Source organism: Saccopteryx leptura, chromosome 6 (genome assembly GCF_036850995.1).
Source record: "Saccopteryx leptura isolate mSacLep1 chromosome 6, mSacLep1_pri_phased_curated, whole genome shotgun sequence".
NCBI classification, from domain to species: Eukaryota; Metazoa; Chordata; class Mammalia; order Chiroptera; family Emballonuridae; genus Saccopteryx; species Saccopteryx leptura.
The window spans coordinates 3088337-3108389 of NC_089508.1; the positions used below are offsets into that span (position 1 = coordinate 3088337).

At 56.2% G+C, this 20053-nt stretch overlaps 1 protein-coding gene across 1 annotated transcript in view; it reads left to right on the forward strand.

Moving 5' to 3' along the window:
• Positions 1 to 20053, forward strand: part of CDC42BPB (CDC42 binding protein kinase beta) — a 104712-nt gene that overhangs the window by 78765 nt on the left and 5894 nt on the right. Inside the window, exons 18-36 of the mRNA XM_066343939.1 lie at positions 58 to 163; positions 2221 to 2369; positions 3334 to 3428; positions 4824 to 4903; positions 6634 to 6723; positions 6978 to 7055; positions 9035 to 9140; positions 10093 to 10229; positions 10743 to 10882; positions 11944 to 12025; positions 12951 to 13167; positions 13292 to 13354; positions 14326 to 14922; positions 17806 to 17903; positions 17988 to 18072; positions 18180 to 18297; positions 18392 to 18509; positions 18974 to 19085; positions 19160 to 19230. Of these exons, the coding sequence (XP_066200036.1) occupies positions 58 to 163; positions 2221 to 2369; positions 3334 to 3428; positions 4824 to 4903; positions 6634 to 6723; positions 6978 to 7055; positions 9035 to 9140; positions 10093 to 10229; positions 10743 to 10882; positions 11944 to 12025; positions 12951 to 13167; positions 13292 to 13354; positions 14326 to 14922; positions 17806 to 17903; positions 17988 to 18072; positions 18180 to 18297; positions 18392 to 18509; positions 18974 to 19085; positions 19160 to 19230 (2542 nt within the window). The remainder of the gene's footprint in view (positions 1 to 57; positions 164 to 2220; positions 2370 to 3333; positions 3429 to 4823; positions 4904 to 6633; positions 6724 to 6977; positions 7056 to 9034; positions 9141 to 10092; positions 10230 to 10742; positions 10883 to 11943; positions 12026 to 12950; positions 13168 to 13291; positions 13355 to 14325; positions 14923 to 17805; positions 17904 to 17987; positions 18073 to 18179; positions 18298 to 18391; positions 18510 to 18973; positions 19086 to 19159; positions 19231 to 20053) is intronic.

Sequence of the window (20053 nt, forward strand, 5' to 3'; positions counted from 1 at the left end):
AAGCAGAACATGTGCATCCTCCGGCTCCTGGCGCTCAGACCATGTGCCCTCCTACAGGGTCAGCGACGAGAAAGATGCACGGGGCTATCTTCAAGCTCTCGCTTCCAAGATGACCGAGGAGCTCGAGACCCTGAGGAGCTCCAGTCTGGGGTCAAGAACGCTGGTAGGTTCTGTCCGAAAGCCCGTGTTTCCACCACCAGGTGCCTGTCAGCGGCTTTAGCAGTGAAGCATTGCACAGGCCGTTCCCGTGGGAAGCAGCCCCGGTTGAGGAGCCAGCACTGTGTGTGACCTTCCACGCTCTCACTTGTCTAGGCTCTGGGGGCGGTCCATGGGCCGCAGGACGGGGCTCTCCCTCGCGGGCTGGCCAGCCGGTCATTAGTGCACTTTGAGCGCTGGGCGTGTGGTGGGTTTGGGCAGCGTGGAACCGTCTCGGCCCAGTTCCCTCGGCTCCAGTTTTCTGGGTCCCTTGACTTTGTAACAATATGTCAGTTATTTTGTGAGTGATACTGTATATAGAAGTAAGAATAAAGGCACAGTGAAATAAGTTTATTAGAATTCTATCTACAGCTTAAACTTAGTAAACCAAAGTTATCTTATGTTTTCCTGGTCGTAAGGTACATTTTACCCAAAAGGGGCAGCACCTTTGAGTGTGGTTGACCATTCGCCCTGTCACAAGAACCCGGAGCGCTGTCTTGCAGATGCCGGGTCTCAGCGGTGCTGCGGGCAACTTCACATGCATGTCTGATAGATTTCAGCTTATTGTGACCCTCCTCTCTGCACATGGACGCCCAAACCCGGTCCTCTGGACAACAGCCACAGCTGTTTTACTGAAGAAAAGAATATGGCCATGTTGGCCCTATAATTGGAAAACATTTCCATGGTTGTTTTTTGTTTGTTTTTAGAGAGAGATAGAGAGATGAAGGAAGAGAGAAGTATCAGCTCATAGTTGCGTCACTTTAGCTGTTCATTGATTGCTTCTCGTATGTGCCTGGACTGGCGGGGGGGAGGGAGGGGTCGGCTCCAGCCAGCGATCTTGGGATCGTGTCAGTGGTTCCACGCTCAAGGTGGCGACCTCCTTGGGGTCTCAGACCCGGAACCTCAGCATCCCAGGCTCACTCTCCATCCACTGCACCACCACTGGTTGGGCCATTTTCAGTTTTAGGTTTGATTTGCTTTATGAGTACCAATTAGAACGATGAGTAAACTCTTTCATTTCAACGTTTTTCTCCTAGTCACATTTACATACACACTGGCACTTAGCGACTGCATGAAGTAAATGTTGTACACAGACCTCATAGAAGGTGTAAGAATGCCATCACAAGTCCTTTTAGCAAAACAGGAAAGTGTTGAGATTCTTGTTGCAAAAGTTCTTCTTTTTGAAGGACATAATGGATGAGATTATAGTTGTTTTTTTTCCTTAGCAGTGTATTCACCTATTGGTTTTTGAGAATATTTTTCACGGGCATCATCTGGAGACTCACTGATTTTTCTCCTGTGGTCAAGTTCACACTGTCGTTAGGTTCACACCCTGTCCCTCCACAGCCACTTCTGACTGAGCTGGGAGGAGTCCCTGCCGTCCACTCTCCTCTTCACCTAGACGGACGGAAATGGAAAAACTCGGCTGTGCTCCTGCAGGCTTTATAAAAGCAGTATCTTCATGTGCCTTTTTAATTCCTTTGAAAGTCCATGGACTGCGCGGGCCAGCAAGGAGCAAAGGAGAGGAAGCTGTGGGCGGGCTGGTCACGGCCCTGGCGGCTCCCGGTCACCCCACCCTCTCCCTTCCCCTCGCCAGTTTATTCCTTTATCTCAGGGGACCTAAGTCCTAGGATGGTCACATCACAAAATGTGTCGTGTCAGTATATAGGAAAGTAAGGTAACTGCGGCCCTGTAAAGCAGCTTGTGTTTGTACGAGTCTAGTGGGCCCATGTAGAAATTACACTGCGGGACCCATTTTACTCTTCTAAAAAATTTAGAAAGTGAATTTTAGCTGCAGACCAGCAGTTGAGAACGCTGTTTTAGAAGATCTCTGAGGAAGAGGAGGGGCCACAAAATGTTAAAATTAAATTTGGTGTGATGGACTTTGATAATGTCTGAGAGTTAACTTTAAATATGGTGATAGAAGTTTAAGGTTAGAAAAAGAAGAATTACTTATTTGGTAGCATTTTTTTGTTAAATTAGTAACTTAAAATGTATTTTTAATATTTGAACCCATGTCTGCAGGATCCCCTTTGGAAAGTCCGCCGTAGTCAGAAGCTGGACATGTCCGCGCGGCTAGAACTGCAGTCTGCCCTTGAGGCCGAGATCCGGGCCAAACAGCTCGTTCAGGAGGAACTGAGGAAGGTCAAAGACACGAACCTCTCCTTTGAAAGGTGCTTGTCCTTTGGAAGGTCTGGCTCTCGGCAGGGGCTAGGCGCCCGTGTGGCCTTGGGCTCGCCCCGAGCTGTTCCCCTGGCCAGCAGTGTGTCTGTCTCCACTTCAGGTGATGGCACTGAGGTGCAGGCAGGTGTCACCCACTGAGTAAGTGCAGAGCCAGGATTTTTTTAAAATTTATTTTACTTTATTTTAAAATATTTTCCATGGATTTAAGTGTGGAGGAAGGGAGATAGAGAGAAGCATCAGCTTGTTCCATTTAATTGTGCACTCGTCGGTTGCTTCTCCTATGTGCCCTGACTGGGAATCGAACCCACGACCTCATTGTGCTGGGACAACACTCTCAGGGGTCCCCAAACTTTTTACACAGGGGGCCAGTTCACTGTCCCTCAGACCGTTAGAGGGCCACCACATACAGTGCTCCTCTCACTGACCACCAATGAAAGAGGTGCCCCTTTCGGAAGTGCGGCAGGGGGCCGGATAAATGGCCTCAGGGGGCCATATGTGGCCCACGGGCTCTAGTTTGGGGACTCCTGCTCTATCCAGTGAGCCACTTGGCCGGGGCCCAGAGACAGGATTTGATTGCAGATCCCCTAGTGCTGTCCTGGCCCACTGGCCACCTGGACAGATTCTAACTGCAGCAGTCTGGCTTTGCTCTGTCCCCTCCACATGAGACCCCCGCACTCAGGCAGGTGACCACCCGCCATTTTGCCCGTGATGGGAACAACACTTAGAAGTCTAATGGCTGAGTCACCTGGGCCATGTGTCCTCAGAGGACAGAGGACTTGCCCACAGAGAGGCGAGCAGCACAGGAGTGGCCCGTGGGTGCCCAGCAGTGTCTGGAGCACGGCCCCACTCTGGCACGCGGCCTGAGATCAGCCCGGCCTGGCACCCTGACCTCTGCACCAGCACTTTGGTGACCTGTCCCCCTGTGCACTTAAAGCCATTTACTTCTTCTTTTAGTAAACTAAAGGATTCGGAAGCCAAAAATAGAGAATTGTTAGAAGAAATGGAAATTTTGAAGAAGAAGATGGAAGAAAAATTTAGAACAGATACCGGTAAATTAAAATAAGTTTTTGCATTTTTTTTTAAGTATAAGCCTTTTTAATGACATGATTTTATTTTAGATTTAATTTGTTTTAAGTTTAATAGTTTCTGGTTCTGTAAAGAAAGCATTTAGTCTTTCCCAAGCCAGAATTCTGAAATTGGGGTGCACTCAAGGTCCCGTCCCCAAAGCTACCCGCACTTCTCGGTTGGTCCTGCCTTTGTTTCATCTTGCAAATATAGAGCAGATACACGTGAGTAGAATTAGACAATACGTCCCCCGTGCCACAGGGAGCACCGCCAGGCCTGGCACCAGTCGTTCCGTCCTCACCGCCACAGCGCACTGCCCCGCGCGGCCCCACGCGCTCACGTCTCACGTTCCCGTTCCCGTCAGCGTGTTCTGCTAGATGTCCTGGCGTGGGCTGTGGTCTGAGGGTCAGCGTGCCCACGCTTCTGCTGCAGACGTGGGTGCGCGGGTGCCCGCCACAGCACAGGCCAAGGTCCTGCCCACGGAGCAGGGTCTCCACTCCGGGTGGGTGAGATTTAGCATGGGCGGGAGGCTTAGTTGCAGTTTTCTTATTATGAGCAAGATTGAGCACCTTTTCATGTTTAAGGACTGTTGTTCTTATTTTATGATTTATATATTGTATCTTTTGTCCATTTAAAAAATTTATAGTTGCTAAGTCTTTCATTTTCAGAAGCTTTTTATATATTGAGGATTAGAGCCTTTTGTTTGTGACAGAAGTTGCAAATATTTTTCCTGGGTTGTCTTTTACTTATGACTTTTTTTTTTTTTTGGCCAGACATAAGGGTTTTAAATTTTTGTGTGTGTCAGATTTATCAGTTTTTCCCCTTTTTAAGTCATAGGGATGTTTCTGAGTCTCCATTTGTTCAAGAAGTTCACCCATGTTTTCTTCTAATACATGCGTGGTTTTTGAGGGTTTTTTTAAATTTTGATGATTGATCCATTTGGAATTTGTGATGACGTACAGTTTGAGGGCTGGATCCAGTTTTGCCTTTTTCCTGTGGCTAGTTGTTCAGTACCAGTTGTCACAAAGTTCCTGTCCTCACTGATGCATGTCACTCTCACTGTTCATGCGGGTCTGCGTCCACCTTGCTGGCTGTCCGTGGGCAGGAACTGGCGTGGATCCGTCCTCGTGTCTAGTGGCTCGCCCCTTCCTCCACCCTTCCTTAGAGATTTCCGAGCGTCCTCCTCCTCTGCCCCCCAGCTGAGCTCTGGACTCGCTGTCCAGCTCTGGGAGCGTCGGCCAGTGTTTCTGGTGGCACCTCACCAAGGTTTCCCACTGACTGAGGGAGAGCGGAGCCCGCGGCCACGCTGAGCTCCCGTCTGAGAGGGAGGTGCAGTCTGCCACGTTTTCACCTTGACTGTCTTTGTTTCGTCCTCACAGGACTCAAACTTCCAGATTTCCAGGATTCTATCTTTGAGTATTTCAACACTGCACCTCTTGCACATGACCTGACCTTTAGAGTAAGTATTTTTAAAAAGCAAAAAATGGACTCAATGATCAGTTAGAAACAGCGTGGTAAGATTTGACTACCTGTGGTGCCACAAACACGCCAGTGAATTAACACCTGACACTCAGTCTCAGGCACGCTGACCCTGTCATTGACCTGGGACATCATGTGTGGAGGTTGTAGACCTTAAGGGATTTTAAATGTTTCCCGGGAAGATTCCTCGAATGAGATGAAAGTTGATGAAGAAAGTGCTCAGTATCTTCAGGGAAGATGCCTCCATGGACCTCTGCCTGTGGAGTATTTCAGGCTGTTTTTAAAAGACCAGTTCTCACCCTGCAGCAAAGGAGGACTCGCTACTATGTCAGGGACTTCCGTAGGTGGTGGCGGGGGAAAGGGGTTTCCAGGAGAGTCCCGCCTGCGGGACCTGTGGCCAGCCTGGTGTGGAGCTCTGGGGGCAGCCTGTCCGGGGTCAGGGCTGGCTGCCTAGGAGGCAGCTGCTGGGGATGCTGTGAACGCCCCCGCCCCCACCTCCGTGTACGCTGCATGTTATCCACGGCCTTCCATGGGGTGTGACACTCTCTCTTTTTCCCAAAGGGGGATGGACCCTGACTAGCAATCCCTTGAAACAAGCCAGAAACTAAAGATCATGAAAGTGGATCTCATTACTGGGCAATGTTTGCCTTTTCCTAAAGTTTTCAGGTTTTTGGATTTTTTAATTGACTGGTTTTAGACAGAGGAAGGGAGAGAGAAAAAGAGAGGGGAACATTCATTTGTTGTTCTATTTAGCTGTGCATTCATTGGTCGCTTCCCGTATGTGGCCTGACCAGGGATGGAACCTGCAACCTTGGTGTTTCAGGATGACACACTGACTGAGCTACCTGGCCAGCGCCCTAAAGCCGTCAGTTTTTCAGAAGCAGATAGATTGAGCCATCTGAGGCACATCTGTAGCACTGGTCATTATGTTCTGTCATAAACCTATTGCTGTAGTCGCCTGCCTTTTCCATCACTTGAGTGTCCTCGACCATTCTGGTGACAGGGCGAGTGCAGGTTCCAGAGGACCAGGGACAGTGATCGTTAGGAGGGTGGAGGTGGCCGGGGAAGGGGCAGCTCTTCTGTGAGGTCAGTGGACAGAGCGGCCATCCCTGCAGGTGGTTTTCAGCTCGGACCCTTCGTCACTGGGCAGCACGAGAGCGCTGCAGCCCGGAGGCAGAGGCCGTGGTCTCCGTACCGTCCTCTAGCCAGCACCACCGCCCCGCAGCGGTCAGTTCCAGTCATTCTGGAGTTCCTCCGGCTCACGTGGAAGGGACATTCGCATAGGGGAAAATCCCTTGCTCAGGGGTCTGGGCTGCTGCAGGTGGTCCTAGGCCTGAAGATTGTCATTTAGAAGCTCTGCCTCCCTTTCCTCACATTAAACATGTCTAGTACTGGGAATGACTTGCCACCACGAGTAACCCCTTCATCATGCAAATTTCTATGGGGTGGTAGTGACATTCTGTTCTGCTGCTGGTCTCCCCCACGACCCGCCGTGCTGCCAGCCTCTTGGAAGTGCAGCCAAACCCCACAGAGACCGCAGGCGGCAGGCAGGCAGGCGAGTGAAGGTGCTGCATGGAGTCAGCAGTGAGAAGCTGTGGACCTCAGTCCCCAGTGGAATGCCCCTTTTAAATAAAGAACTTGTAGTCAGAGCCTGAATTCTGCAGGGTAAGTTCTTTCATCCCACTGTTTCTCTGCCTTTTTCCCCCACAGACCAGCTCAGCTAGTGAGCAAGAAACACAAGCTCCAAAGCCAGAAGTGTCCCCGTCAGCGTCTGTGGCTGCGAGCACCGAGCAGCAGGAGGTGAGACTGGCCGGGACACTGCGTGCCCTCGGGCCGCCCCGCCCCGCCCAGAGCCTGACTTGCCTTTCAGAATTCCCATCAGGGCATCAGCTAGAGCAGGAGCGCTTTGACAGGTGTCTCAACAATGCAGGGAATTAAAAATGCAGAACTGTTCATTATTGATCAGTTCCAGAGAGAAGTGATCCCAAGCTGGTCTGACATGTAGAGCAGTGCTGAGCTAGGACGGTGCTCACCTCTGCCTGCTTGTCTCCCAGGACATGGCTCGGGCCCCACAGAGGCCGCCGGCCGGGCCGCTGCCCACCTCACAGGCCCTCGCTCTGTCTGGACCAAAGGTAGGCCTTGCTTTTCACCCGTGGCACCTTCTCAGTTTTAGAATACAACTATTGTGTAAATAAGACAGGTGTTACTTTTGTAAACACAGTAAACCCTTGTACTTTCTTCTTTTTTCTTTTTTTTTATTAATTTTATTTATTTATTTTTTTACAGAGACAGAGAGAGAGTCAGAGAGAGGGATAGACAGGGACAGACAGACAGGAACGGAGAGAGATGAGAAGCATCAATCATTAGTTTTTCATTGCGCATTGCAACACTTTAGTTGTTCATTGATTGCCCTCTCATATGTGCCTTGACCGTGGGCCTTCAGCAGACTGAGTAACCTCTTGCTGGAGCCAGCGACCTTGGGTTCAGGCTGGTGGGCTTTTCCTCAAACCAGATGAGCTTGCGTTCAAGCTGGTGACCTCGGGGTCTTGAACCCGGGTCTTCTGCATCCCAATCCGACGCTCTATCCACTGCGCCACCGCCTGGTCAGGCTTTTTTCTTTTTTAAAAAATTTTTTAACGAGAAAGAGAGACTGAGACAGGAAGGGAGAGAGATGAGAAGCATCAACTCTTAGCTGTGTCACTTTAGTTGTTCATTGATTGCTTCTGACATGTGCCTTGACTGGGGGGCTCCCGCTGAGCCAGTGACCCCCTTGCTTAAGCCAGTGACTATGGGATCATGTCTATGATCCCATGCTCAAGCTGGCGACCCTGTGCTCAATGGTCGCCGCACTCAAGCTGGTGACCTTGGGGTTTCAAACCTGGGATCTCAGCGTCCCAGGTCGACGCTCTGTCTACCGTGCCACCACCTGTCTGGCCAAACCCTTGTGCTGTGTTAATGGTTTGTTCTGAATAGCGTATGATTCACGAAGTATCAGGACCCTGTGTTTTATTAATTAAACCAGTAATAGATAATACATTTTCATTGAAAAGTGTTCAGGTTCAGTCTGCCAGTCCCCTTCCTTTGTTCCTCAGACCAGATTCCCTTCTCCAGCATAACGCTCTGTTATGTTTCTGTCATACTAAGTTCTTTCTCTAAACTTATTTCTGTTTTTTTGTGTTCACATAGACCCTCAGAGAACCATGGAGTCTGTGGGAGGGAGTTTTACCCCCAGCATGAGTGGACCTGCGCTGAATGTGCATGTTTTAGTTTGTTTCCAGAAGTGTGTCTGGAGAGCTGTGCACACCCATACAGACAGGCTCCACACAGACCGTAACGTTCAGGTGTGCCAAGGTCCAAGGTCCAAGCTTAGCTGGCATAGAGCCTTTTCCTTTTTTTCTTTAATGTAGACATCGGCGGCCACGCCAGCTAGAGATAAGCAACTTGATTTTGTTTGAGGCTGATGAATGGTTTGGCTGTTGGACTTTGATTCTCGCAGTCAGGGGTCAGGAAGACTGCACCCTGGGATCTGTGCTGATCACTCCTGCTTCTTACAAAGGTCCCGGCATATTTATGTCCCCTGAGTAATAAACCTTTGAGTTTGCAATGTTAGCCTTGCAGAGATCCTGCTCCACGTCATGCATGGCCTGTCTCTCCATGTCGACCATGTCACAGTGTCCCTTCTCCCAGCGAGAGCAGGGCTCTTTTCAGCTCTTGCTGTTAGGACCAGGGCTGCTGTTCATTTCTTGTGTGTCTGTTGGTCTCACGTGGGAGGGCTGTCCTGGTAGGGGCTCAGCCAACACGTGGCCCAGGCAGCCCCCACGAGCCTCTGAAGCGAGGGGCTTGTTCCAGAGCAGGCGGCAAGCATGCCCCCACTGTGCCCCAGGCCAGCGCGCTTTGTTGCCAGACTTGCTGAAGGAAGCGCATGGTGCCTGTCTGGCCAGACTTCTTGGGCAGGCGCGGGGCACTGTCCTTGGTTAGTGCTGCCAGGACCACGCATACCTCAGAGTGCAAATGCACATTTTCTACTTTTCAAGATCGTGCCCAAGTCATTCATAAATCCGACCCACCTTGTCTCAGTGTTCGCTTCACCTTCTCGGTGTTCTTCCTGCAGCCCAAAGCCCACCAGTTCAGCATCAAGTCTTTCTCCAGCCCCACGCAGTGCAGCCACTGCACCTCGCTGATGGTGGGGCTCGTCCGCCAGGGCTTCGCCTGCGAGGGTGAGTGTCCGCCGCGGGCAGCCGGGCCAGCGCCTCGGGAGGGCGGTGGTTCTGAAGGCACACGGGGCAGAGTGAGTGGAGGCCGCCTCTCTGCTCCAGCTCGGTGCCGCTCCGCGAGGGCTGGGTGGAGAGCTCGGCTCCTTGCGGGGTGGGAGGCGCTGGTGTGGGCGGCCAGGGTCTGCTGGGTGTTGCTGGTCAGGGCGTGTACTCTGCGCAGCCATCCTGGAAAAGGAGGCGGAGAGGGACGAGCTCCGAGCCCCCACGGTGGCTCCTCCAGAGAAAAGCACCACCGTTTTATCTTGTCGCGCAGTCACTGTTAGCGCCGGAACCTGGGCCGTGCCCTAGCGTGTGCCAGGCGCTGCCCTCGCACTCGGTAACGTGACCCATACAGTACAACTAGCCGAGGTCCCGGGTGCCCAGTGACACCCCTGGGATTGGCGCCAACCCTGAGCTGCCCCCATGCTGGTCAGTGGGCAGAGCCGCTCTGCAGAAGATCCTCATGGTCTCACTGGGTGTGACAGCAGACACTTTCCCACTGCACTTAAACGCAGCTCACCTTTCTTGTGGCTGCCGGGACCCCCACATGTCACCAGAACCTGCACCCCGTCACAGACCTGCGGGCTCTTACCTGTCAGGGTGGTTTTGAAAGTCAGCAGTGTGGGAACACAAGAGGTCTGGCTCTGTGTCGGTCCTAAAGTCAGCAGTGTGGGAGCACAAGAAGAGGTCTGGCTCTGTGTCGGTCCTAAAGTCAGCAGGGTGGGAACACAAGAAGAGGTCTGGCTCTGTGTCGGTCCTTCCGTGCCAGGCAGTCCTGGTGGCCTGCCACGCTGTGTGGGGACACCGGGAAGTCACTCTTGTGAGTCCCTGAGCTGTGTTGGGAAGTGTGAGGACCTCGTGCCGGGTCCCCAGGTCCTGGGCACGGTCCTGATGTGCTGTTCCCTCACCATTATAGTGTGCTCGTTTGCCTGCCACGTGTCCTGCAGAGACAGCGCGCCCCAAGTGTGCCCCATTCCTCCCGAGCAGTCCAAGCGGCCCCTTGGCGTGGACGTGCAGAGGGGCATCGGGACCGCCTACAAGGGCTACGTGAAGGTAGGACAGGCCCGGCGCGGCCTTGGTATGCTGGCCCTCTCGCCAGTCCTGGGGGCGCCGGTCCTGAGCACACGGGTAGGCATGCGCGATCAGGCCCTGTCCCAGCCTCCTGGCTCTGCGCGTAGAGACAGGCTTCCGAGCACGTGCTGCCTGAGACCACTGTGCCACGGCCTGAGGCTGTCAGCTGCAGTGCCCAGGTGCTCCCTGCTGTGTGAGCACACCTGTCTCCTGCGTCACCCACCTCCCCCCGGGGCAGGGCAACCTTCTGCTGGGTGTGGAGCCCTCTGCAGCAGTGCCCGGACCCCCGTGGCCCAGACCAGGCTCTGGCCACCAGCCTAGGCCAGGTGAGAGCATGTCTGAGAAGCAGGCCAGCAGGCAGCAGCTGGAAGGAGACAGAGGGCCCGGTGACTGTCATCTCCAGGAAGTCCCCCGGGGCTGGGGGCCTCCAGGGGCCGCTTCCCAGACTGTGACTGGCCTCCCTGGCCTAGTGAAACGAGGCCCATCTACCCGCAGGTCCCAAAGCCGACAGGGGTGAAGAAGGGGTGGCAGCGGGCCTACGCCGTGGTCTGCGACTGCAAGCTTTTCCTGTACGACCTGCCGGAGGGCAAGTCCACCCAGCCAGGAGTCGTCGCCAGCCAGGTCCTGGACCTCAGGTCTGCGTCCTCTGTCTGCGTCCCACTTCTCTGTCTTTCCCCAGGAGGCGGGTTTGTTGCTTGGTAACCTTAAACTTCGCTTATACTTTCACACCCTTAATTTTTGTGCCGGTCCAGACGGGTACTTACAGTGCATTGCCAGAAATTTCCTGTTTGACATCTTTTTGCACTGAAAAGTTTGCCCCAAGAACAAGAATGAAATATACAGAGACGTGTTGAACGTTCTGAGGCATCTGTGCCGTGTGGTGCCCGACAGGTGCCCTGTCTGTGACGGCATCTCAGGCTCTGGGCTGTGTGCCATCCTGATACCTGTGCATCTGTCTCCCACGTGCCCTCGACCCGTGTGGCCGGCGTCAGATGCAGAAGGCGGCCGAGCATCTCCCTCCCCCGGGGCTCCTAGTTAACGTCAGGCTCTGTATTCCGCGTGTGATGTGGGCACAGCAGCCTGCAGAAGTGTGGTGTGACTATGAAACAAGTTCATGGGTGGGTGTGCTGGGGACAAGGCCTGGCATGTAGACGTCCCGTTGCTTGCAGGTCACTTCCTGGTACTGTCACCCACCCCCCTGGCACACAGCATGTGCAGGTGGTGTGAACAGGCTGGCATCTGCCCGGGTTGGGGCCGGGCCTCAGGCCTCAGTGTCCAGCATGAGTGCTGGCCCAGGGGCTGCCTGGTGGTCGCCAAGCCAGGCCTGCGGGGTGCGGCAGGGGCCTACGGGGGGCGGCAGGGGCCTGCGGGGGGCGGCAGGGGCCTGCGGGGTGCAGCAGGGGCCTACGGGGGGCGGCAGGGGCCTACGGGGGGCGGCAGGGGCCTGCGGGGGGCGGCAGGACTTGTCTGTCCTGGGGGCAGGGAGGCCCAGGAGGGGCTCTCCCCTCAAACATTCCGACCTGCGAGTTGTGTGTCGGCTTTGCCGGTGGCCGTGTTTATCCCGGTGGAGGTGAGGGGTCCACCTCATATTCAGAGCAGCCGTCACGGAAGTGCCCTTTTGTGGAGCTTTGTCGTCCACGGGGAGGACAGGCGTGTGTGCGCCTCTTCCTGACATTGGATGTTCTGTTTCTACCAGAGACGAAGAGTTCTCCGTGAGCTCGGTTTTGGCTTCTGACGTCATCCACGCTTCACGCCGAGACATTCCGTGTATCTTCAGGGTGAGCTGCTTTTCTGTTTTTTGGAAATGTTTTTTAACCATTAAAAAGAATTACATGGTTAAAAGGAAGTCATCCTTTTGAGCGTGTCACTGCTGTAGGAGGGGCCGGTGCACGTCGCAAAGACCCCATTTTCCTCGCACGTGTGTGTCCACCCCGGTGTGCGCGTGGCGCTGCCCGCCTCCCGGGGCGCAGCGCCCCCTCCCACCACAGCTCAGTCACTGGTCCCGGTGTGCTGGAGGCTGGAGGCTCCCCGCCCCTCCCTGGGCCTGCGGGTCATGACCTGGAGCCGAGCGGAGCGGGAGCAGCCAGAGCCCTGCGCCCTCCTGTTGGCGTCCCGTGAGGTCACGTCAGAGGTCATGGGTCAAAAAGGAGTCACCCCAACCTCTCCACTGGGAAGTCCTATAGATACAGTAGCTTTGTCACAAAACTAAGTCCACTAATTGTTTTTAATTAAGTTGTATCTCTGTTTAGAAAGTTCCTCTTGTACCCAGTTCAGACAGTTGCCATGGTTGTGCGTTTAAAAGATAGTCCTTTCTTGGCAACTAGTGCCGTTCGGGGTACCTGTGCTCTGGGCACGCACGGAGCCTGTTTCCGTGAGGTCCTGTCGCTCTGGACATGTTTTGAGAAACTTTAAATTATAATAAGATCACTCAGGAGAGCAGTTTTAAGAGGGACATTGCCCCACAGTTTCTGTAAGAGCAGAGCCGACTGAAACCTGCCGAGAAGGGCGCCAGAGGCCTGTCCAGACTGTCCCGAGGGCGCAGTGAGGGGCCACTCGGCGCAGGGGGCGGTCGAGGCTCTACCCGCAGCGGTCGCCCTTAGAGCCACGCCTTCCCGCCCATCCCTCTGGTGCTGTGGTGGCGGGCCAGGGGCGTCCCCGTGGTGCGGCCCTCTCACGGTCTCTGCTCTGTCCTCTGTCGCGAAGGTGACAGCCTCTTTCTTAGGTTCCCCTTCGAAGACCAGTTCCCTGCTCGTCCTGACAGAGAACGAGAACGAGAAGAGGAAGTGGGTTGGGATTCTGGAGGGACTGCAGTCCATCCTGCACAAGAACCGCCTGCGGAACCAGGTGGTGCACGTCCCGCAGGAGGCCTACGACAGCACGCTGCCCCTCATCAAGGCTGTGCTCACCGCTGCCATCCTGGGTGCGTGCGCCACTCGGGTTTCGCCTGCCTCATGGCCAGTCATGTCCGTTGGAACGTAGAGTTTCTCCCCTGTTCTAAGATGCACACGTCTGTGCTGGTGACACGTATGCTTCTGCCCCAACAGATGGCGACAGGATCGCAGTCGGTCTGGAGGAAGGGCTCTACGTCATAGAGGTGACCCGCGATGGTGAGTGGGTCGGGCTGTCTCGGGTCCCACCTGGTTAGTGCAGACGCTGTCAGTCATGGGGACTTGTAAGGGTTGAGACAGCATCACTGCGTGTCAGTTGTCACCCCATCAGAGAACTTTATAACAAGAGGGAATGGCTATAGCCAAGAAAACTTATTTGTAACAAGACTGATGATCAAGGGCAATGTCCCTTGATGTTTCCTGGGGCCTCCGACTGGGACCAGGTCCGCCGCAGACACCGTGCTGGGTGGGCCGACTCCTAGCTTCCGTGCTCCAAGGAGGCGGGTAAGCGGGGGCCGGCTCAGAGGGCTTCCCAAAGGAGGAGGCTTGCTTCAGTCCCGGCTGCACCGGGACCTCACTGAGACTTTCCTTCCTCCGCTGCATTTTGTTGACATTTCATTCTGCCCGAGGAGGAAAGGCAAAAGCACTCAGTGTCTCCCTCTTCATCCTGTGGGTCTAGGGACGGAAGGACTAGGGACGGGCCCTGTGCCCAGCTGCTTTCGGTGGGCAGCGTCCCTTTCCTGAAAACCAGTGTCCTTGCACACTGCACACAACATGCAGGCCAAGGGCAGACAGCTGGGGTGGAGGCCCCTGCTCCAGTCAGGACGTCGGGGCTCTTGGGTGAATGTGGGGGCTCAGGGAGGGGCGGTTGTTTTCAGAGAGTTTGTCTAAGGATCCAGTGAGCTTGAGACAGTCCTTTGTTCCCAAGATGCAACCCAGGGTTCTGGGCCTCAGAGTGAGCGGGCAGGAGGCCCAAGTCCATGCCGGGGCCCCCGGGTGTGTGTGGGTGACGTGGAGGCAGAGGTGCAGGGTGGGCAGTGGTGGCTGGGGCACATGCAGCCAGGAGGCTCGCTGTTCACCCAGGCACGTGCTCTGGGCAGGGGTGCAGGGCATTCACTGGCAGGTGCCGTGAGCGGGGTGGAGACGCCAGTCCGTCCCTGCTCTCGGTCTGACGCCCGCCCTCCCCGCAGTGATCGTCCGCGTCGCCGACTACAAGAAGGTGTACCAGATCGAGCTCGCCCCCAGAGAGAAAGTCGCTGTGCTCCTCTGCGGCCGGAACCACCATGTCCACCTCTGTCCCTGGTCTGCCTTTGACGGCGCGGAAGGCAGTGTCGACATCAAGCTTCCAGAAACCAAGGGCTGCCAGCTTGTGGCGACGGCCACGCTGAGGAGGAGCCCCGCCACCTGGCTGTTCGTGGCAGTGAAGCGGCTGGTCCTGTGCTACGAGCTCCAGAGAACTAAGCCTTTCCACAGGAAGGTGCACGAACTCGTGGCCCCTGGCACTGTACAGTGGATGGCCGTGCTCAAGGACAGGCTCTGTGTTGGCTACCCTTCGGGGTTCTCCCTGTTGAGCCCCCAGGGAGATGGGCAGGCTCTAACCCTGGTAAATCCCAATGACCCCTCGCTCGCGTGCCTCTCCCAGCAGTCTCTTGATGCCCTGTGTGCTGTGGAGCTCACAAGTGAGGAGTACCTGCTTTGCTTCAGCCACATGGGACTGTACGTGGACCCACAAGGCCGGCGGTCACGCACGCAGGAGCTCATGTGGCCTGCGCTGCCTGTTGCCTGTAGTATGTATATGTTTTCTGTTGCCATTCCCCTGTCGCCGCTCTCCACGCCCGTCGCACGCTACGGGTTTGCTTCGGCCGTGTGCTGGCCTCCTTGGCCAGGGGGCCGGGAGGCGCCGGAGGTCGGGCTGCACGGCTCCGCCACGGGGAGTGGGCCTGGCATCGGGCTCCGGCCGACCACCAGCCCGCTGCCCACCCGCCCCCACCGGTCGTTTATAAAATGAGACAGCATAAAGACAAGCCGGAGGGTCTTGGGGCGGCCACAGGGCTTGCTGTCAAGTCCGGGTAGGGCCCCTCGCAGCACAGACACTCTTCTGAGAGGCGGGCTGCTCTGGGGGAGAGCCGCCATCAGTCCGCCTGGTCTGAGGAGCTTTCTGTGTGATTGGGGTTGGTGCTGCTGGAAGTCACAGAGGCCACTGGGGTCTGCACTCCATGGGTCACTTCCCGCCCAGCCCACCATCTGCTCACTTTTAAAAGACCCTAAAGCTTAGAGCCCACCACTAGAAGTGTGTGGGCAGCCAGCACTGTCGAACCAATGGGCCAAACAGAGAAACCAGGGAGTGATTAGACTGGTCACAGGGACAGCAGAAGTGGGGTCATGGGGCTGGGAAGTGGGTGGCATAGATTTCCTTAGTTATCTGGACGCATAGCCTTTTTCTGCCTCGCTGTGGGCTGAGCCAGACTGGCAGAGCACCCAAGGGCGCTGGGACCAGGAGACCCAGCCCGTGAGGTGCACTCTCCGCTTCTGACTCTTAGGGCTCAAGTGGTACGTCCTGAGCCCACACCATGACACCACTGTCGTCCCCCCCCCCCCCCGCCACACCCCATCGTCTTCGCAGACAGCAGTATAGGAATAGCCTCAAAACTACACAGGTCCCTACTTGAGAGGGTCTTTTCTGCTAGAGAAGGAAAAAAGTGACTCCTGGGGCCCAGGCTCCAGGTGTCCTGCATGAGCTGAGTGGACACTCCTGTTCTTGGTTCTGCCTGTACCTGTGGCCTCTCGCTTTCTCCCTGTCCGTCATGCTAAGTCAGCTTAGGGCTGGTGGACTAACCCTGCTCTTCACGCCCTGATCTGACGCCTGTGTGTGCTTAGCCTCCCCGTCCCATGTCCCATCTCAGGAGGAAGATGCTGGAGCCGCAGAGGTGAGGGACTTGCCTACGCGCACAGCAGGGCTGTCAGGCTCCACGGACCCGCTCTGCCCACTGGTGGTGACTCCAGTTGAAATTTTTTCTTTATTTGGGCCTCTAGCACCTTATTGCACAAAGACCTCCTGGCTCCTTGCCAATGGACCCTTGTGGTCACAGGAGAGGCGCTGCCCGGGTCCCCACAGGATAGGGGAGAAGGGGTTCAGAGCCCTGTCCTCTCAGAAAGACGGCCTCATGGTTTGTCCAAGCTGTCCCTTCCTGTCTTGCTTCCTAACCCTGTTTTATTTTATTTTTTTTTATTCAAAAGAAAGGGCTGACCATTCCGTTCATTTGGAACATATAGCAACATAGCAGAAATTTTTTCAAAATTCCATCTTCTGTTAGGAAACCATGACCTGATGTAGATTAGTTGTGTGTGTGTGTGTGTCACAGGCCAGGCAGGATTAACTTTCTTTTTTTTGGGGGGGGGGGTATTTTTCTGAAGTGAGAAGCAGGGGGGCAGAGAGACAGACTTCTGCATGTGCCCAACCAGGATCCACCCGGCATGCCCACCAGGGAGCGATGCCTGTTGCGACCAGAGCCATTATAGCGCTTGAGGCAGAGGCCACAGAGCCATCCCCAGCGCCCAGGCCAACTTTGCTCCAATGGAGCCTTGGCTGCGGGAGGGGAAGAGAGAGACAGAGAGGAAAGGGGGGGGGGAGTGGTGGAGAAGCAGATGGACGCTTCTCCTGTGTGCCCTGGCCAGGGATTGAACCTGGGACTCCCGCACGCCAGGCCAACACTCTACCACTGAGCCAACCGGCCAGGGCCCAGGCAGGATTAATTTTTAACCATGGGTGTAGAGAGACCGGGAACCAGGGTGAACTGGAGCCATCTTCACAGCTCTGTCTCCAGGGTGAGGCCAGGGACACTCGGTGACAGCTGGCACGGGGTTGAATGTGACCACAGTTGGCATCTCAGGCCACGAGGAGCAGTGGACACCCACTGCTGCTTTCTCTCTGTCAGGTTTTACTGCTCTTTCAGGTGTAGGGAACGTCTCCTTAAACTCAGGTGCCAGACGGGCCAGCAGTCCTTGGGTTCACCTCTCGTCTGCTCTGTGGGTGTCCTGTCCGTCCTGTGTGCGTGTGAGCAGGGAAAGAGCCATTGCAGGGAAGGAGTTCCTGCCCTCACGTGTCGGAAGAGACCACAAAGCGATGTCCAACTGTGCCCCAGAGGACTGGCTTTGTGCAAGCCCCGGTGTTCTCCTGGGGCCAGGAAGGGCAAGAGCATCACCCGGAGCTAAGCGGTGGTCTTTGTGTTTAAATATTTACCCAGAAATCTGACTTCTTGGCATCTCTTCTAGAAAGAATTTGCTTCACAAAACAGGACAGTTGGTTTCTCCCTGAATGTCAGATGTGTTGACCCAAAGTAATAAGCTTCTGCAGTAACCGTGTAGGAAAGCTAAAAGGGAACGCTGACTTAAGTCGTCTCCAACACTCGTGACCCCGTGTGTAAAGTGCTCCTGGTTCCGGGAGCGATGGTGAAGCGGTAACACTAGGTAGTGTCCCCGACCTTCACCGTGAAGGCTCACTCTAGAGTCTGTGGCAGGTGTCTTCACCCGGGCTGAGGCTGGTGCGGCCCTCAGCGCTGTCGGAGGCCGACACGGTGGGCCTGGCCCCTGCCCCTTGCCCCCTGCCCCCGGGTGGAAGGCTCCAGGCCCGGCCACACTGCTCCCTCACGGTGCTGCTCTGTCTGCACCAGGTTGCAGCCCCTCGCACGTCACAGTGTACAGCGAATACGGCGTGGACGTCTTCGATGTGCACACCATGGAGTGGGTGCAGACCATCGGCTTGCGGAGGGTGAGGCCTGGCCCAGGGTGGGCGGGCAGCCTCCCCCTGCTGTGCACCGGCCGTGTGGCGACAGTCCTCTCTGGTTTCCAACAGATAAGACCACTGAACTCGGAAGGCACCCTCAACCTCCTCAACTGCGAGCCTCCCCGCTTGATTTATTTCAAGAGCAAGTTCTCGGGTACGCCTTCCTCTGCAGGTGGCTGGGGGGGCTCTCTGGTGACTGCACGCCTCCCCCCCACACAGCGCGGCGTGGGCCACACGTAACTGCCGGCGCCCTCCTTGCAGGAGCCTCCCTCAACGTGCCCGACACCTCTGATAACAGCAAGAAGCAGATGCTTCGGACCAGGAGCAAGAGGAGATTCGTGTTCAAGGTGCCGGAGGAGGAGCGGCTGCAGCAGCGCCGGTGAGAGCAGGGGCACGGCCTGACTGCAGGTGACACCGCTCCGGAGCCGTGGGCCTCGCTGTGTTCCCTAATCCAGAGCTGTCTCTCTCCCCAGGGAGATGCTCAGAGACCCAGAGCTGCGATCCAAAATGATATCCAACCCGACCAACTTCAACCACGTGGCCCACATGGGCCCGGGGGACGGGCTGCAGGTGCTCATGGACCTGCCTCTGGTGAGCTCACGGGACGCTCCGTTCCCGGCACCCTCGTGCCCTAGGCACACCTGCCTTCCAGCGCGGGCGGAATTGCGTCGGGACACTGGCTGGGCTCTGCCCCCAGCCCTGCCAGCCTTTCCTCCCTGCCTGTCGGGTGCACCAGGCGGGTCCCCGCAGGGATCGCTCTGGTCCATCCCCGTGCGCTGTGACTGTGAACTCTCTTTGACGAAACTCTCTGTCAGAGATGATTTCTAAACAACAGTATAGTATGAGCAAATAATGAGTTTTTTTCCACTCTAAAAACATGAAGGTTTTTATAGGCTTCAGTTGGTCTAAAATCACTGTTGCCAACTCTGAGCTCAGAGCTCAGCTGCTGTCAGCACAGAGCCCTCCTGGCGTGCCGCCCATCTGGCCCTGGGTCCCGGTGGGGCTCACCTGCCGGCAGGGTCGCCCACACACTCAGTGCCACTTTCTCTGCCCAGAGTGCAGCGCCCGCGTCCCAGGAGGAAAGGCCCGGCCCCGCCCCCGCCCCGGCAAGCATGGCCCGGCAGCCTCTGCCCAGGAACAAGCCCTACATCTCCTGGCCGTCGTCAGGTACCGAGGGTGCCAGGTGGGCTCTGGGAGGCTGGGACTCCTCTCCCTGAGACGACAGTGTCCTTGCGCCCTAGGTACATCCGAGCCCAGCGTGGCAGTGCCTCTGAGAAGCATGTCCGATCCCGACCAGGACTTTGACAAAGAGGTAAGGCCTGCCCGCTAACAGGTCGGGGCCCTCGTGAGGAGAACCCAGGCGGCGGGTCTTCATGGGAGATGCTCTGTGTCCTCTGGGCAGCTGTGCGGGGCCCAGGGGTCTTTCAGAGAAGTTGGCAGGTGCATCTGGGTCACCACCTGCAGAAGGAAGAATAGCCAAACAGCCTGGGACCTCGGCATTGTCACCAGCCCCTCTGGAGCTCTGCCCTCCTGACCTTTCGGGCTATGTTGAGGGAGGGGCGGGTGACACGGGCCGTGGCCCTGAACCTGTGTGCGGGGGTGTGAGCGCACCATCCCCTGGTCAGACTGAGGCCACGTGGCCTGGCGCTGGGCCTCCTGCAGACTCTGCTCTCGAGACACTGCTCCCAGCTCCTAGCATGGCCGCCCTGAGGCCAGCCGGCCAGGGGAGTGCTGCTGGGAGCAGTGAGAGTGGAGGGGCCAGGGTGCTCTCCTCCTGGGCGCTGACCTGGGGGGGGCCACGGTGCTCTCCTCCTGGGCGCTGACCTGGGGGGGGGCCACGGTGCTCTCCTCCTGGGCGCTGACCTGGGGGGGCATCACTGTGCGGTGAAAAGTGAGTGCCTTCCTGAGAGAAGCCCGGCCGGCTTCGCCCTGCAGACTGCTCTGTGGTCTCCTGCACTTGGATGGTGCAGGCCCGCAGGTGACTTCTCGGGAGAGCCCTCTTCGTTCCGGCCCCTCCCCCATGGCCGCTCAGGGTCAGTTCCAGGGCTGCTGTGAGGGCCCCCTTGGCTCCAGGTTTCCTGTGGGAACTGCAGACCCTGCTCTCAGGCACAGTGAGGTGCACGTGTCTGGACTGA